Source organism: Labeo rohita, chromosome 22, assembly GCF_022985175.1.
Source record: "Labeo rohita strain BAU-BD-2019 chromosome 22, IGBB_LRoh.1.0, whole genome shotgun sequence".
Taxonomy (NCBI): Eukaryota; Metazoa; Chordata; class Actinopteri; order Cypriniformes; family Cyprinidae; genus Labeo; species Labeo rohita.
In genome coordinates this window covers 9,883,697-9,900,296 of record NC_066890.1, presented here as the reverse complement: position 1 = coordinate 9,900,296, position 16,600 = coordinate 9,883,697, and the positions used below count along the sequence as shown (strand labels likewise).

Here is a 16,600-nt window from a genome sequence, read left to right as displayed (position 1 = left end):
CACTACCTGGCATATCTATGAATATCCTCATATTTTAACTCCTTTCCTGACTTCAAGTGGAAAATATTGCTGATTGATAAGGCATGGTGTGACTGATGTTGCACAAACATATTAGTAAATTAGTCTATATATACAAAACAGCTGAAAACAATCACAAAGTGGAGATTAGTTTCTGCACTCCTATTGGTAATAGTCAGACTGCTTTGATGTTTATTTGTATAAAGTTCAGCCTAACAAAGTCTGGTGAACTCATACCTGCAAAAATCTCATGCAAGACACTTGAGAGATACTTTGTTTGATTTGTAATCATAAAACCTGAAAGAGAAATGAACAGTGTGTATTATTGTATGTAGTATTAATGTTGTTATTTTTTAAAAGAAGTCTCTCTCTTCTGCTCAAGCCTGTATTTATTTGATCCAAAGTATAGTAAAAAAATATTTTACTGTTTAAAACAACTGTTTTCAGTTATCATTTTAATAGATTTTAAAATGTAATTTATTCGTGTGATTTTAAAGCTGAATTTTTAGCATCATTACTCCAATTACATGATCATTCAGAAATCATTCTAATATTCGGATTTGCTTCAAAAAAATTATTATTATTATTATTATTATTATTATTATTATTATTATTATTATTTTGAGAACAGCTGAATAGAATTTAAACAGCATTTATCTGAAATAGAAATCTTTTGTAACATTAAAAATGTCTTGATCATCACTTTTGATCAACTTAAAGCATCCTTGCTAAATAAAGGTATTAATTTCTACAATTTAATTTTTTTTTAAAATTATACTGACTCCAAACTTTTGAATGGTATAGTGTATAATGTTACAAAAGCTTTTTGTTTCAGGTAAAGCTGATCTTTGCATCTTTCTATTCATCAAAGTTTATTGAACAGCAGACTAGCATATTAGTATGATTTCTGTTATGTGACACTGAAGACTGGAGTAATGATGCTGAAAATTCAGTTTTAATCACAAGAATAAATTAAATTTTAAAATCTATTCAAATAGAAAACAGTTATTTTTAAATAGTAAAATAGTAAAAACAATAAAAAAATGTTACTGATTTTGCTGTATTTAAGATCAAATAAATGCAGGCTTGGTAAGCAGAAGAAAATTCTTTAAAAAACGCATAAAAAATCTTACTGTTAAACAACGCTTGACTGGTAGTGTATGTATATGTGTATATACAGTGTTGGGGAAAGTTACTTTTAAAAGTAATGCATTACAGTTTTGCTGTACTCCCTGAAAAAGTAACTAATTACGTTACTTAGTTACTTTTTATGGAAAGTAATGTGTTACGTTACTTTTGCGTTACTTTTTAAATCTGGGCAGGGCTTGATTCTTTGTTTTTAATATAAAACAATTCTAATGTAAAAGCCATTTTACATCAAAAGTGAAATGAATTCACCTCAGGCTGAAAGAAAAGTACATTTATGCAGGAGATCACTCTTCAAAGTAATTTTTGCTTATTGGTATGGTTGAATTGCATCATTGAAGGTCAACAGCAAAGACACTGGTTAATAAAATGGGATTAAATACATAAAGGATATTTGTTTTATTTAACATATTTAATTATTGCAGGGTTACATCATATTCTGAGTTTGCATTTCACTGTTTTTATTCATTTTGAGGAATACTCAATCTGTTTTTGTGAGTGAGATGACTTAATGCATGTTCACATTCAGTCTAAAATACAGTAACATCATGTTTACTCCCAATTTCCAGACAGGAGACTTGTCAGTCAATAAATGGGAAAAAACGTAACTGGTGTTACTTATATGAAAAAGTAACTCAGGTATTTTCATAGAAATTCAAAAGTAATGTGTTACTTTACTAGTTACTTGAAAAAAGTAATATTATTACGTAACTCACGTTACTTGTAATGCATTACCCCCAAATATGTGTATAAAATTTACATATATATGTGTATAAAATATATATATATATATATATATCAGAAACAATGATCGAAAGGGTCATAAAGCAGAAGAAAGCTCTAAAACAAGTTTTGCAAGCTAACAAAAAGACTGGACATTTGACTCTAACATGGCAGGATACATATGCTCTTGAATCTGTACAAAAGCATTGAGCCCCTCTTGTGGAGTTCACAGATGCTTTGTCTGGAGAACAGCATGTGAGCATTTCATATTTCATGTTTTCAGATTCTTAAGCCACAGGATGATGACACTCAACTCACTTTAGTCATCAAGAGGAGCATTCTTGATAATCTGAATAAGAAACAGGCAGAACAGTGCACATAGGAGCTGCTTGACAGAGCTTCTCTTCTTGCCCTTCGCTTTAAAACCACATACCTAAATGCAGAGAGAATGGACAAGAAAGTCTAAATTGCACCAAGGATGGACAGTCTTGAAGCTGAACAAAGCATGTAGAGTGAGTCTCATCACAGCCAGCTGAAGATGCTTGTCGGAGTCAGAACTTCCTGCGAAGAAACAGAAGAAGAGTCTGAGCAGCATCTTCTGAATTGCGTCATGCCAATGCATCAAGCTGTCCCTCAATCAGAAAGAAAGTCTACTGACATGGAGCTTAACTATTTACAGTGGAGGCAGCATGACGTCAATTCTCTATGAGTCTCCAGCCTGGCAAAAACAAACAAATAAATAAATACATTTGTGTGAGAGTGAAGTAAATCCACATGCAAGCAAAGAAATCTGCATCCATTACATAGATGAGCTCTCATGATACAAAAGAGAACAAAATGTTAACTTCAGAATAGAACAGAACATGACGTTAACTTTAAGCACAGAACAGAACCAAACAGAATGTTAACTTTAGAATGGAATGTCAATTTCTAAATAGAACAGAAAAGAATGTTCATTTTAGAACATAGAAGGTTGAGAACAGAACATTTGATTTAGAACAAATTGGAACAGAAAAGAACAAAACGTTAATTAATTAATTATTGCAGGGTTGCGTCATATTCTGAGTTTGCACTTCACTGTTTTTATTCATTTTGAGAAATGCTGAATCTGTTTTTGTGAGTGAGATGAATTAATGCATGTTCACATTTAGTCTAGAATACAGTAACATCATGTTTACTCCCAATTTCCACACAGGAGACTTGTCAGTCAATAAATGGGGAAAAAGTAACTCAGGTATTTTCATAGAAATTCAAAAGTAATGTGTCACTTTACTAGTTACTTGAAAAAATTAACGTTTTGTTCTTTTCTGTTCCAATTTGTTCTAAATCAAATGTTCTGTTCTCAACCTTCTATGTTCTAAAATGAACATTCTTTTCTGTTCTATTTTGAAATTGACGTTAATTTCAGAACAGAAGAGATATGAATGTTATTATCTGAAAAGAAAAGAGATGAATGTTAATTTCATAACAGAACAGTTACCTTCACAACAGAACATTTACAGAATAAAAAAGAATAAAATAATCATTTCAAAATAAAAGAGAGATTCATGTTAATCGCTAATAGAATTAATTAAAAATAAAACAGAACGTTCACTTCAGAACAGAATGAAATAGAACATTCACCTTAGAACAAAGCAGAAAAGAATAGAACGGAATGCAAAACTCAGAACAGAACAGAACGTTCACTTTTGAACGTGTGCAATTGGTCAAAATATTAAACTGAAAACAAGACGTATACGTAACAAGATGTAAAAAGAAATACAATGCAATATGAGCAAAGATAAATATAACGCCACATTCGACACTTTTCATGCATTTCAAATTTCACTTTAATCGTTCTGTAATAAAACATTTAGCTTAATTGTGCAAGGACATTTTACCCCCACTTATTTTAAATTTTATGGGCATTTTTGTTCATTTCACTAACATTTCTCCCCAAGCCCCAGTCAATTTCCGACCCTGATAAAGATGTAAATGAAACGCCCACAGACAGTAGGCAGTGTGCAGCACGCAGTTCCGAATTCACCTCATCACACCTTGATCCGCATCACCTGCGGCTTCACCAAGGTCCCGCTCCTCCGTGTTTCATCCTCCTCTCATTGTTCAATAGCATGCGAAAGAAACGCACCGCAGCTCGGTGATTGGCTCAATCACATGCCAGTTTATTTAGAGCCTCTGTTTCCCGCCATCACCCCCCTTAACGTGTGAGCGCGACATCAGCACACGCCATAAATTTATAAACCGAATTAAGGTAAGAAACACGCGTTATTCCACTTATATTTGTATTAAGCGTTTTTCAGACGTGCTGCGTTTTTGGCATTAAATGAGGAAGCGGCGCGTGTCACTTTGTAAGAACTTGTAGTTATTAATGTTTCAACAGTTAGTGTTTATAATGTTTTACGGTGTCACGTACTGTTTATGTGGAAAGCGAATTGTTTGCACACTATTAAAGTTCACAGGTTAACCTAATAATGCCTTATGTTAAATGTTTACAGACATGCACTCTCTATTAGATGTATTTCCGTGTCCATTGGCGTATGCTTCTGTTTACCTGGGTTTATATGCGTGTTTTTTCTAATTTATTTGAGCGTCTTCCCCTTTTTTTTTCCCCTGCTGACACTTGTTAAGCTGTTTCGCCGGTGACCTCTGACCTCGTAGGCCGTGAATAATTTAAGCAGCCTTACCTTAGTGCTTTTTTTGTGTTGGTCACAGTCCACATGACTGAGATTTGGCAAACCCTTGATTGTTCGTTTTAATTCTTCTCCAGTTAATGTATCTGAATGTTTGCATGATTTAGTGTTGTGATATCTGGTGCAGTCAGAGGTGTTCAGGAGATGAATGTTCTCCCAGGTAATTCTGAAGGTGTGTCAGGTGCATTTTAGTGCCCACACATGGGGAAATAAACCCTTGATGTTCAGTGTTAAATCTGGGCTATGTAATTGTATGAGCTTGCACACAAGTAAATCAGTTATGACTGCAGTGAGACATCATATAATGGATTTTAATTCACTTTTAAGCATCTGTTATGTACAAATATTGCATTATGTCTGCTCCATCCTTAGCTGTATGCTATGTAAAACATGATTTATGATTCTGGAGGTCCTAGATACTGCAATCATATCTGACAAGGCTGTTTCAGGACATGGAGTTTCTGCTAATGAGCTGATGAGTTGAATCAGGTGTTTGATTGGGGAAACATTTGAAACTTGTGATGTTGACTAACCTCTAGGGTTAGGTTTGGAAAACACTGCTTTGAAGTTCTGTAGCGCTGTGCGTGTGAATACACACTTGATTTTAAAAGAGACTGGACCTGAAATTTAAGTGCATTCACAGGATTGAAATTTAGTGCGTCTAAAATGAATTCAAGAGTATTTAATGCATGCATATGCATCAGTATAGAAGTAAAAAGTTGTAAACCACTATATTTTGACTAAATTATTTTAATGCCACAGACACTTCAGACTTTGAAGAAATAATTTGAATAGTTTTTCAGAATTCTTTTTGACGGGTGTTTAAAACAGCAATGCTTTTAAACTTTAAGCAGTGCTAATAAACTTTCTCATGCATTTTCAAACACTCGTGCTTATTGCGTCGCTTTTGTGAAACTAGTGTCTTGGTTCTTTATAAAACTTAGCTGTGTTTTTATGCATTTAAGAATAACATTTTAATTGATCGTTTTGATACGTTTATTGCATTTAATGCAACTTTGTCATTTACTCACTCATGTCATTTCAAGATTGTATGGCTTCCACAAAAGATATTTGAAGAACATTGCGGTCCAAACAATGCTGGACCTCATGTTTAGAATCATACAGGTTTGGAACAAAGGTGAGGATGACTGAATAAAGATGTTTGTTCATTTTTGGGTGAAATGCACTCAACACCTGAATCTGCCTCAGCTCATGACTCCACTTACCTCTCTTCACTGATGTGGTGATCACTTGACGTTACCGTTTCTTTAGGTAATTGCTCACAGCGGTGGCTCCATGTGATGCATATTCTTTGGAGGTCATTATCCATCCACAAGAGCTATGAAATACACTGTTTTAAGAGAGAACTGTGATTATCAGATGGCAAGCTTGTTAAAAGCTTGTTGATGACGCTTGTATTTGTGCATCTGCATCAACAGAAAAAGATTGATTTCGGGATCTAGAAATAAGTATCATGTAATGTATGGATACCATAATTAATTGGAAAATTTAGATTTTTCCCCTGACACTTTTGGGGATTGATTGTCTACTTCTCTCTTTAAAAAAAAAAAAAAAAACTATTCAAGCTTTCTCTCTTCAAAAACATCTTCCACTTATCAAACCTTTTCTCTTTTCAAAATGTTTTCCCCTTTTTTTATTTTTTTTTTGAAGGAGAGAATTGCTAGCTTACACTAGCATGTGATACCAATTTAGGCCACCAGATGCCTCTATAGCATAAAATTTAAGGCTTAGAGAGAAGAAAAAAAGGATTTGGGCCCAGGAAGCGTCTATCTGGTTAAATCGGTATCAATATGTGCTTGAAATGTTAGGTTTTGCAGTGGGGAAATTTTGACAGCACAATTTGCTACACGATGAAGGGGAGTTGGAATTTTTTGTTCTTCTCTCATTTCAGCAAAGTAATGTGTAAACAAGAAAATTAGTAAAGCGTTAGTATAAAAAAAAAAAAATAAATAAAGTAGGACATGGTCAGCACAAGCTTGGCTCCCGTTTTTCATATCTAGCTCAAATCAATAGTTTAGACATTATTACAAAAAAAACAAAAAAACATTCTCTGCTTAAAATTCATCAGTGAGTGTTGGAAGCAAAATAAATTGGAATGTGATTATGGATTGTGATCAGAATGAGGCTGAAATAAATATTGAAATTATGTGATGCTAAATTGAGGTTTTTCTTGCCTTTATTGTCTTGACTTGTAACATACGCTTTTTTTGTGTCTTTTTTTCCTGTATCTCAAAGCAGGAAGCTGCTGCATTAGTCTGTCTTGTGCATGAGGAGCAAAGCCTCATGAACACTCGTAATGTTACTTAGCATTAACCATAAACAGAACTAATGTTTGTGTGTTTACGTTGTATTGACTCGGCTTTTATAATAGAAGTGCATTATCATCGGAACAAAAAACACACCTCGTATATCAAGCGATTGCAGGAAAGTGTATATTTTAGTACATTTTTGATCTGCCATACTCTTTCAAATCTCTATAATCAAATGTTTCTAAAGCATTTACGTTTTGAGGCAGACTGCCAGCAACGGCCATTTTAGGATAGTTTGGGATTTAGTCTTAGTGACTTAGGAGTCCTCTTCACTAACATTTTACAGATTTAGGAGCTAGTTATAGTGATGAAATGTTTTGTGAGAAACAGAGCAACAAGCGCCTAAATTTAGGACTAACACAGACATTATTTTTAAGATTTTCTCCTAAATCTCCTAAATACTTTTAGCTTTATGATGCTTTGTGAATATGAGCCCAGATCAGCAAAACACAACACAAAGCTGACATATGGCTTAGATGAACTGAATGGGCTCACATACCCATTTGGCTTTAGTCCATTCTCATTTCCATACTCATGCAATTGGTCATAAAAGACGATAAGTCTTGTACTGTAAGCTGACGACCATCTTTTTAACATGCCTCTGGTTATAGAGCTTTTCAGTTGGATGCCGAGGCTTTTTAGGTCAGGTAAAATCTGCAGTATCTGACCCTGTTTGTTGGTTGGCTTTTATGGCTGCAGTAGGGCCCTCTGAAATCAGTTTTATCTTTTCCCCAAATTCCGTTTAATTTCATTTTTCCGGATTCTGTTTTTTTTCCTGTTTCAATTTTTCTCTCTTTTTTTTTTTTTTATGGCTAAATAAAATTTTATTAATCAAAAAACATGTCTAATTAATTAAAACTTATACAATTTTACATCAATTTAATAAAGGTTTAACAAAAATGACATGTTTAGGGCCCTATGAAATGTTTTATTTTTATTTTATTTTTTTTTTTTACCATATATTTTATTGTTATCAAATTCTGTGTTTTAGCATGTCTAAATATTTAATTGCATACTTAATTTATTCAAATTTATTGTTAAAATAACCTTAAAAAAAAAAAAAAACTTTTTATATCATCAAATTCTGTGTTGTGTATTTAAAATGTTCTGGTTATCAAATGAAGGCATAAAACAATAATTTAATTTATCATTTAGTTATTGAAAAAATAATTTTTGGGAAACAAAGGGGAATTTACTATTAAAATTAAAACATGGAAGAAATGTTGTGTGATTATACCCTAAAAATAACATTGTTTCATTTTTGTAGTAGTAGTAATAGTAATAATATATTTCTGACACCGGACTTTTATTTTGACAGTTTCCATGTCTACCTTTACATTTCTGTGCGTATGTGATATAACGCTAGTTTTTCTAAAAGGGACCGGTCAAATGCTCATGAAGTGACTCTCAGCAGATATTGTTCATGTATTTATGTCCTCATTTAGTAAGACGACAGACGCTGAAATCACAGCTAGCGTCACGCGCACTTCCGTGTGTGTAGTAAACAAAACCGCTCGTCTGCTCCATTCATTAAGACAGAGACACACAGAACATGCAGGATTCACATTTAACACTGGTATTTTTGCAGCATAATATTTACAGAAACTAGTCCATATTGCGGTTTGATTGTAATGACCTTTTGATTCATTCATTTAAACTTTGACAAATTCCGTGACATACCGCGTTATTGGGTAAATTCCATTTTTATGACTGGATTCCAAGATTCTGTCCATGTTTTCTGCATTGTGGAAATCATAGGGCCCTATAATAGTAATATAGGCCTGTTTCTGACACAGTGTCTTTTATTTTGACGGGTTGTCATCAGTACATTTAGATTTCTGTTTGTATATGACATGACACTAGTTTTATTCAAATGAAAAGGCAAAATGTTCATGAAGTGACTCTCAGAACAGTTCTGGAGATGTCGTTCATGTATTTATGTCCTTATTGAATGAGACGGCAGATGCTGAAATCACCGTGAGTGTCAAGCGCACTTCAGTATGAGTAGTAAACAAAACTGATCCTCTGTGCCATTCATTCATTCAGACCAGGAAATTTACATTTTACAGCTGTCTTTTTGCAGCTTAATATTTACAGATGCTAGTCCATATTGCAATTTGATTTAACTGTAATTACCTACTTTGATTAATTAGTCCAAACTTTGATAAATTCCGTGACATTCCGCGTTAAACTGAAAATTCCGTTATTATGACTGGATTCCGCGATTCCGTCCATGTTTTCTGCATCATTGAAATCATAGGGCCCTACTGCAGTACACTTTGTTTTCTGCCTGCTGGCATCTCAGGGTGTTGAAATCCTATTGGGTAAAGTGGGCGCAGTCACACGGACCAAAACAAAACAGACATTCTGACATGGAATGCACATTTCAAATTCGAATAACTGACTCGTAGCATTGTTTTTTAGAGAAACTAAGAAAGTGTGTGAACTTGGCATGCTTCATAAAAATCTACAAACAAATAATGGTATTTTTATACTTCAGTACAGTCAAAAATACATACAGCATTGTATGGATTTTTGTGCTGAAACACAAAAAGTGACTGACTCTGATGTGCTCTTGTTTGCAGACGTCCTCTCCAGCCATCATGGCAGTCAGGCTGTGTGATGTGGCTTCTCTTCTGAGAAGTGGCTCGTGGGCAGCCGAGCCGTGGACTGGGGTTTGTGGGACTTTATTTCTTCTTTCATCACTGTCAGTCCAGTGTTACTGTGTCACACATCCTAGAACTGTACTAGTTTGGGTGTTTATTGTTGTAAAACAGCATGGAAATGAATTTGAGCAGAAATCAGATCAAAACTGACCAAAGAATCCGTCAAAATAAATGTTCAGAGGAGTAATTTGTGTTTGTAGAGTGAAGTGTGATTCGTTAGGCTATATAGACTGTGATGCTGATCTGACAGTAGCATGAAGGAAGGCTTTTTTTTTTTTTTTTTTTTTTTCGTCCTGATTGCGTTTCTGGCATTTTCCACAAATAGGGTACTATACACTGTCACCAGAGTACTGTACCTAAAATGAGTCAAAATTGTTCTGAGTATCAGTGAAAGGATGTGAAATGAGTAGGTGAGATTTGCAATTAGGCAACTTTGTTCTGAAATTCTGGTCCTTTTTCTGTGGATAGTTTTTCTTAACATTGATAAATAAACAGTAAATATAAAAGAAAAGATTAAATTCAAACAAAATAAAACAAATTTAAGTTTGGGTGTTTGGTTGTCACCCAGTGTTTATTTTTGGTATACCAAAATAAGGATGGGTAAAGTTAAGGTTGTAACGGTATTACTACTCTTAGCAATACTGCTTAGAATATATAAACAAAACAAATGAAAAGCTTAACCCTTTAACTGTCGCTCCCTATTTTGAACATAGACATGAAAATCACTTAAGTTAAACTTTTTTATAATTCGTGAACAAAAACATTTTGTAATATGATTTTGATGTACAATTTCCATTGTAATGCAATGTCTGATTTTAAAATGGTTTTCAAAGGATGAATTTTGAGATTTTTCAGCTGATATATAATTTAAGATTTCTATTGCATTATAGGGGAAAAAGGCAACAAAGAAAGTCTTTTTGTGACAAAGGTCAGAACTCCTGTTATGATGTAGATTTATTTATTTATTTATTTTTTTTCACTCTTGTCATAAGTTAATCTATTACTTTTCCTACATAATTTGTAACACAAAAGTGTGGTAATGTATCTATTTAGGAGTCTTGGACCTTCCCAACAATATATAGTTTGTCATGATTAGATTAGGTTTTAGTTGTAATATGGTGAAGTAAACTTAGGCATCCCACAGAGGGGATGGTGACAGTTAAATAGTTTATTAACAATGCTTCATATTCTGTAAAGTATAATTTATTGAAATGAATGTAAAACATCAATTTATAAATGCACCAGTGTACAGGCATTTTTTTGTTTATATACATAAGATAAGATGCAATAAGAACATAAATGAAACAAAGTAAAAAAAAAAAACAAAAAAATTGACAAACAATAAAACAAAGACACAAATGAAATAAACAGTGCTTTAATTTTTTTTTTTTCAGAGGTCTACGAACATTTTTTGGCATGCATATGTTGCACATGTATTTGGCGTGCATATAATACGCACCTACCCGGTGAATCCGATATTACAAAACCGATAACCGATTATGGTAAAATACTGAAATATCGGGAAATTATCAGTAAATCGATATATCGGTCGATCTCTATTAAAAACAACAACAACAAAATTGTCAGTTATGGTGATATGGCGTATGAATTGTTGGATGCAGCTGGAGATACAGATGATTTATGTGTTGAAGCAGTTTTGATCTGAAACAGTCAACATTGGCTTTGATTTATGCTTCAAAACTAAAGATTACTACAATTATCCGATACTAATGTTTGTACTACCTGTTTGTGTAAATGTCTCCATTTCTGCGTTTTTTTTTTTTTTTTTTTTTTTTTTTTTTTTCTCTCCTTTGTTTGAATGGTGGGAATGACAGTGGTTCTGGTGCTATTGACGTGGTTATTTAAAAATGTACGTTATTTTAATTGTTTGTGTGTTTCCACTCATTTTAATACATTTAAATAAAAAATGCTTTAATGATCTTTAATGCTTCAATAAGTCAGATATTAATTTGAGATGTACAGTCGCTCATAGGGAGTGTAAAAATACAGCTTTTTTTTTCTGCGATTGATCAAAACATTTATTTGAATAATTTCTTCATAGATTTTAAAATCCTAACATCGGTCTTTTACTGTGTGCCAGTGTATTTTTGTTGCACCGCTGCTGAATCGATTTTGTTTTCTGAAAAGGCATTTACTGCAAAGCAATGACAAGAAAATGCTTTTAAGTTTGTGGGCAGCATGCAAAAACGATACAGCATGACCGATGCAGTCTGATTCAGAAACAAATGACTCTTATGAACGGATTCTGTTTAGTGAATCAAAAACACACTGAGGAAAGTGTAGTTGGATTTGTGTGCAAAAATGAATCGTTTATGATTCAAACTCATCTGTTGTTAATTTAAATCTTTTTTTTTTCCTCCACTCTATCACATGATAATTTTCTCTGTATAGTTTGACAGAATTTCTTTTATATGTAAGCAGAATACAGATTTTGTAACTGATGTATACTAAAATCAAAATATTCCAATGAACAGACTGTGAACAGATAACTATTATATGATTATATTCTACATTTTATATCATTTGAAGTGTTCCTGTTTTTATCACTCACTCATGTATGTTTGCATCTGTAGCAAGTGATCACTGCCATGGAGACGCAGTTGTCCAACGGACCAAGCTGTACCACCAGCAACGGTCTCAACAGCGTCTCTAACAACTGCACGTCACCTGTGGAGATGCCCAACGGAAACGAGGACAGTAAAACCAACCTGATTGTGAACTACCTGCCGCAGAACATGACACAGGAGGAGCTCAAGAGTCTGTTCGGCAGCATCGGAGAGATAGAGTCCTGCAAACTTGTGCGAGACAAAATCACTGGTATTCACAGCTGTCCCTAAAGATTTTTCATTTGTGAACTGTTGTGACTGAGTGATTAAAAAAAAAAAATCATAAATTAGAAATATATTATTTGAAAATTAATCAAAATGGTGCAACAGAATTTGAGATAAATAAAATATTCTTGAAATACTTAGAGTAAGGTCGAAATACTACGAGCGTAAGGTCTAAAAAAAAAAAAAAAAAAAAAAAAACATTATTATTATTTCAAACATTTCATATTATTTCAAGCATTTCAAATACTATAATAATATATTATTATAATATTTTGAGGACAAAGTCAAAGCACTATGAGAATAAAGTGAAAATAGAAACATTTCGACTTAAATCTTGAAACCTTTTGACTTTCTCAAAACATTTTGAATTAATTCATTAAATGATACAGTTTTCTTTGAGAATTCCAGCACCTATTTCGCAAAAAAAGTCTGTGGTGTCCAACCTTTTATTCCTCGCATGCATTTAATCGAAACATTTCAACTTTATTCTTATTACAACTTTATTCTCAAAACATTTTGACTTTATTTTTGTCATTTTGACTTTATTCTCAAACATTTCAGCTTAATTCTCAAAACATTTCGACCTTATTCTTGAAACATTTTGACTTTATTATAGTAATTTCAACTTTCTGTGCACTGAGAATCTGTTCTTTTTTTTATTTTTATTTTTTTCACACAAAGATGAGGTAACGCAAATTTTACATAGAGTACACAGTGAATATAAAAAATAGTGGGCAACTGTATATAGCACAGCATAGTTTTAAATCTAGGAACAAAAATTCCACTGCAAGTTCTCAGTGATGTCATCACCTGCTTTTGACATTTAATGTCTTTAAAGAAAATCTTATCAGCCAAATATCCACATTATGCAGTGCTTATGAATTCTCACCTCAGTGTTTGTGTGTTTAGGTCAGAGTCTGGGTTATGGCTTTGTAAACTATGTGGAGCCCAAAGATGCAGAGAAAGCCATCAACACTTTAAATGGACTCCGACTACAGACTAAAACCATCAAGGTAAGGTCTGTCTGAAGTGAGGCTGCTGTCGGAGGTAATGCTCATGTGCACTAAGTTTGTGTGTGTGACCAGGTGTCATATGCTCGACCAAGTTCGGCCTCCATCCGTGATGCTAACCTCTATGTGAGCGGTCTTCCTAAAACTATGACCCAGAAAGAGCTGGAGCAGCTCTTCTCTCAGTACGGCCGCATCATCACCTCCAGGATCCTTGTGGATCAGGTCACGGGTGAGATCAGACCGCTGCGGTCACTTGTATATTGAAAACATATTGACACTATGGTCATATAGCCATCAGAATCGTTGTGAAAGAATCTAATTATTGTATGAAATATAATATTTTTGAATATATATGACGTCATTTGTGATTAGTGATGCCATGAAATAAAATTATTTATTTATTTTTTTGTCCAGGTGTGTCCAGAGGTGTGGGCTTCATTCGATTTGACCGACGTGTTGAAGCTGAGGAGGCCATTAAAGGGCTGAACGGACAGAAACCACCAGGTGCCACCGAACCCATCACAGTGAAGTTTGCCAACAACCCCAGTCAGAAGAGCAGCCAGGCGCTGCTGTCCCACCTGTACCAGTCACCCAACAGACGCTACCCAGGACCGCTGGCCCAGCAGGCCCAGAGATTCAGGTACCAGCTGACACACGCTTACTGCACTGGAGCTGACTTTGACTTGAGTGTGACTTCAATGTGTGTATGTTTGTTTCAGGCTGGATAATCTGCTTAACATGGCATATGGAGTCAAGAGGTTTGTTAATTTGAGATGTTGGTTGTGGGTTTTTACATATGACAGGGCTTCACACTAACTATACTTTTATTACATTTAGAGATAATGTAGAATACAGGTGAATACTACGGTGGCTGAGAAGTGCAAAACAAATCACAATTCTGAAAACAAAATAACAAATTACAAACACGAACGCAAATCTAAAAAACAAGAAAACTCAGCAATTCCGAAAACATAAAAAATCACGAAACACAATGACGAGTCCGAAAACAAAATAGCAAGTCAGAAAACACAATGACAAATCAGATAAACTGGAAAAGGTAGGTATAGTCTGAGACAGCACCATTGGTTTGAGAATAGATTACTGCTGACTGGACAAGACATCTGTCAATCAAGGTATACAAAAAGAACAGCAGAGTCGTGAAAGTTCGGAGATGGTCTTAAAGTAGCTCAGTTTAAATGTATTGTATTAATTGCCCTTGCTGTGGAATAAAAAATATACATGTATATTTACAACACTGTACTCTGTATTACACTGACCAAAATTATAAACAAAACACTCTTGATTTTGCCCCCATTTTTCATGAGCTGAACTCAAAGATCTAAGACTTTTTCTATGTACACAAAAGGCCTGTTTCTCTCAAATGTGGTTCACAAATCTGTGTTAGTGAGCACTTATTCTTTGCCGAGATATTCATCCACCTCACAGATGTGGCATATCAAGATGCTGATTAGACAGCATGATTATTGCACAGGTGTGCCTTAGGCTGGCCACAATAAAAGGCCACTCTAAAATGTGCAGTTTTATCACACAGCACAATGCCACAGATGTCGCAAGTTTTGAGGGAGCGTGCAATTGGCATACTGACTGCAGGAATGTCCACCAGAGCCGTTGCCTGTGAATTGAATATTTATTTCTCTACCATAAGCCATCCACGACCATCACCTCATGTTGCAGCATGATAATGCACGGCCCCATGTTGCAAGGATCTGTACACAATTCCTGGAAGCTGAAAACATCCCAGTTCTTGCATGGCCAGCATACTTCCTAGACATGGCACCCTTTCAGCATGTTTGGGATGCTCTGGATCAGCGTATATGACAGCGTGTTCCAGTTCCTGCCAATAACTTCACACAGCCATTGAAGAGGAGTGGACCAACATTCCACAGGCCACAATCAACAACCTGATCAACTCTATGTGAAGGAGATGTGTTGCACTGCGTGAGGCAAATGGTGGTCACACCAGATACTGACTGGTTTTCAGACCCCCCCCAATACAGTATCTCTGCCCATTTTAGACTGGCCTTATTGTGGTCAGCCTAAGGCACACCTGTGGAATAATCGTGCTGTCTAATCATCATCTTGGACGGTGGATAGGTGGATGGATTATCTCGGCAAAGGAGAAGTGCTCACTGACGCAGATTTAGACAGATTTGTGAACAATATTCAAGAGAAATAGGCCTTTTGTGTACACAGAAAAAGTCTTAGATCTTTGAGTTAAGCTCATGAAAAATGGGGGCAAAAACAAAAGTGTTACCTTTATAATTTTGGTCAGTGTAATATTTGTACTTAATATAAGATGTAAATGGGTTCATGTTGCACCGTAGTGAAGGAACAGTATAGATGCTTGCCAGCGTACTAGCATACAAAATTGCCTTTATTGCCATTTTATGTGAAATACTTGTTTGTGTGTTTTTATTTTTAATTTTTTTTTATAGTAGATTCTCACCCGTGACCATTGACGGGGTCACCAGCCTGGCAGGCATCAATCTCCCAGCTCATGCTGGCACGGGCTGGTGCATTTTTGTGTACAATCTGGCACCGGATGCTGACGAGAACGTCCTCTGGCAGATGTTTGGCCCGTTTGGTGCTGTGACTAATGTAAAAGTCATACGAGACTTTAACACAAACAAGTGCAAAGGATTTGGCTTCGTAACCATGACAAACTACGACGAGGCTGCCGTAGCAATCGCCAGTTTGAATGGGTACCGGCTCGGGGACCGGGTTTTACAGGTCTCCTTCAAGACAAACAAAACACACAAAGCTTGATTGAATGACATTATGCAAACATGACTTTACATGACAGGAAATATTTCATGTTTGTTTTTTTTTTTTTTTTTGTTTTTTTTTTTTGTTTTTTCTTAAAATAGTTTACGTTTTAAAACATATGTTTAAGGATTTAAGTAGAGTAACAGCTGACTGTTTAAGTGTTTATTTTGGTAGGTAATATTGACCTCCATGAGGCTGAGATGGAGAACTTTCCCGTGTTGGTGTTCCCATCTCTCCTCTTGAGCTACTGCAGTGCAGTCCACTGCATAATGTGTGCATGAATCTTTAGTTGATTTTTTCCAGTTTTCTTTGTGCCAATGACTATCTTTGTTAAATATTTAAATAAGTATAAGACATGATGTACATGTTCTTTTGTGT

At 34.8% G+C, this 16,600-nt stretch overlaps 1 protein-coding gene across 4 annotated transcripts; it reads left to right on the top strand.

Annotated features, from left to right (window-relative positions):
* Positions 1–3,930: 3,930 nt before the first annotated feature.
* Positions 3,931–16,305, top strand: elavl2 (ELAV like neuron-specific RNA binding protein 2). 4 transcript variants are annotated; one of them, XM_051094160.1, is made up of 8 exons: positions 3,931–4,138; positions 9,493–9,582; positions 12,168–12,411; positions 13,335–13,438; positions 13,511–13,664; positions 13,850–14,075; positions 14,155–14,193; positions 15,895–16,305. In XM_051094160.1, the coding sequence occupies exons 2-8, from the start codon at positions 9,511–9,513 to the stop codon at positions 16,220–16,222; spliced, it is 1,167 nt and encodes a 388-aa protein (XP_050950117.1). In that variant the 5' UTR covers positions 3,931–4,138; positions 9,493–9,510; the 3' UTR covers positions 16,223–16,305. The 4 variants fall into 4 exon arrangements, with proteins under 4 accessions (XP_050950117.1, XP_050950119.1, XP_050950115.1 ...); XM_051094158.1 differs by having other exon boundaries at positions 3,933–4,138; positions 15,892–16,305; XM_051094159.1 differs by lacking the exon at positions 3,931–4,138 and adding an exon at positions 4,170–4,235 and having other exon boundaries at positions 15,892–16,305.
* The last annotated feature ends 295 nt before the right edge of the window (positions 16,306–16,600 follow it).

Coding starts and splice junctions, on each gene's coding strand:
- elavl2 (XM_051094158.1), top strand. CDS start 9,511: ATGGCAGTCAGGCTGTGTGATGTGGCTTCTCTTCTGAGAAGTGGCTCG. Junction 13,439..13,510: donor TACAGACTAAAACCATCAAG/GTAAGGTCTGTC, acceptor GTGTGTGACCAG/GTGTCATATGCTCGACCAAG. Junction 13,665..13,849: donor CCTTGTGGATCAGGTCACGG/GTGAGATCAGAC, acceptor TTTTTTGTCCAG/GTGTGTCCAGAGGTGTGGGC.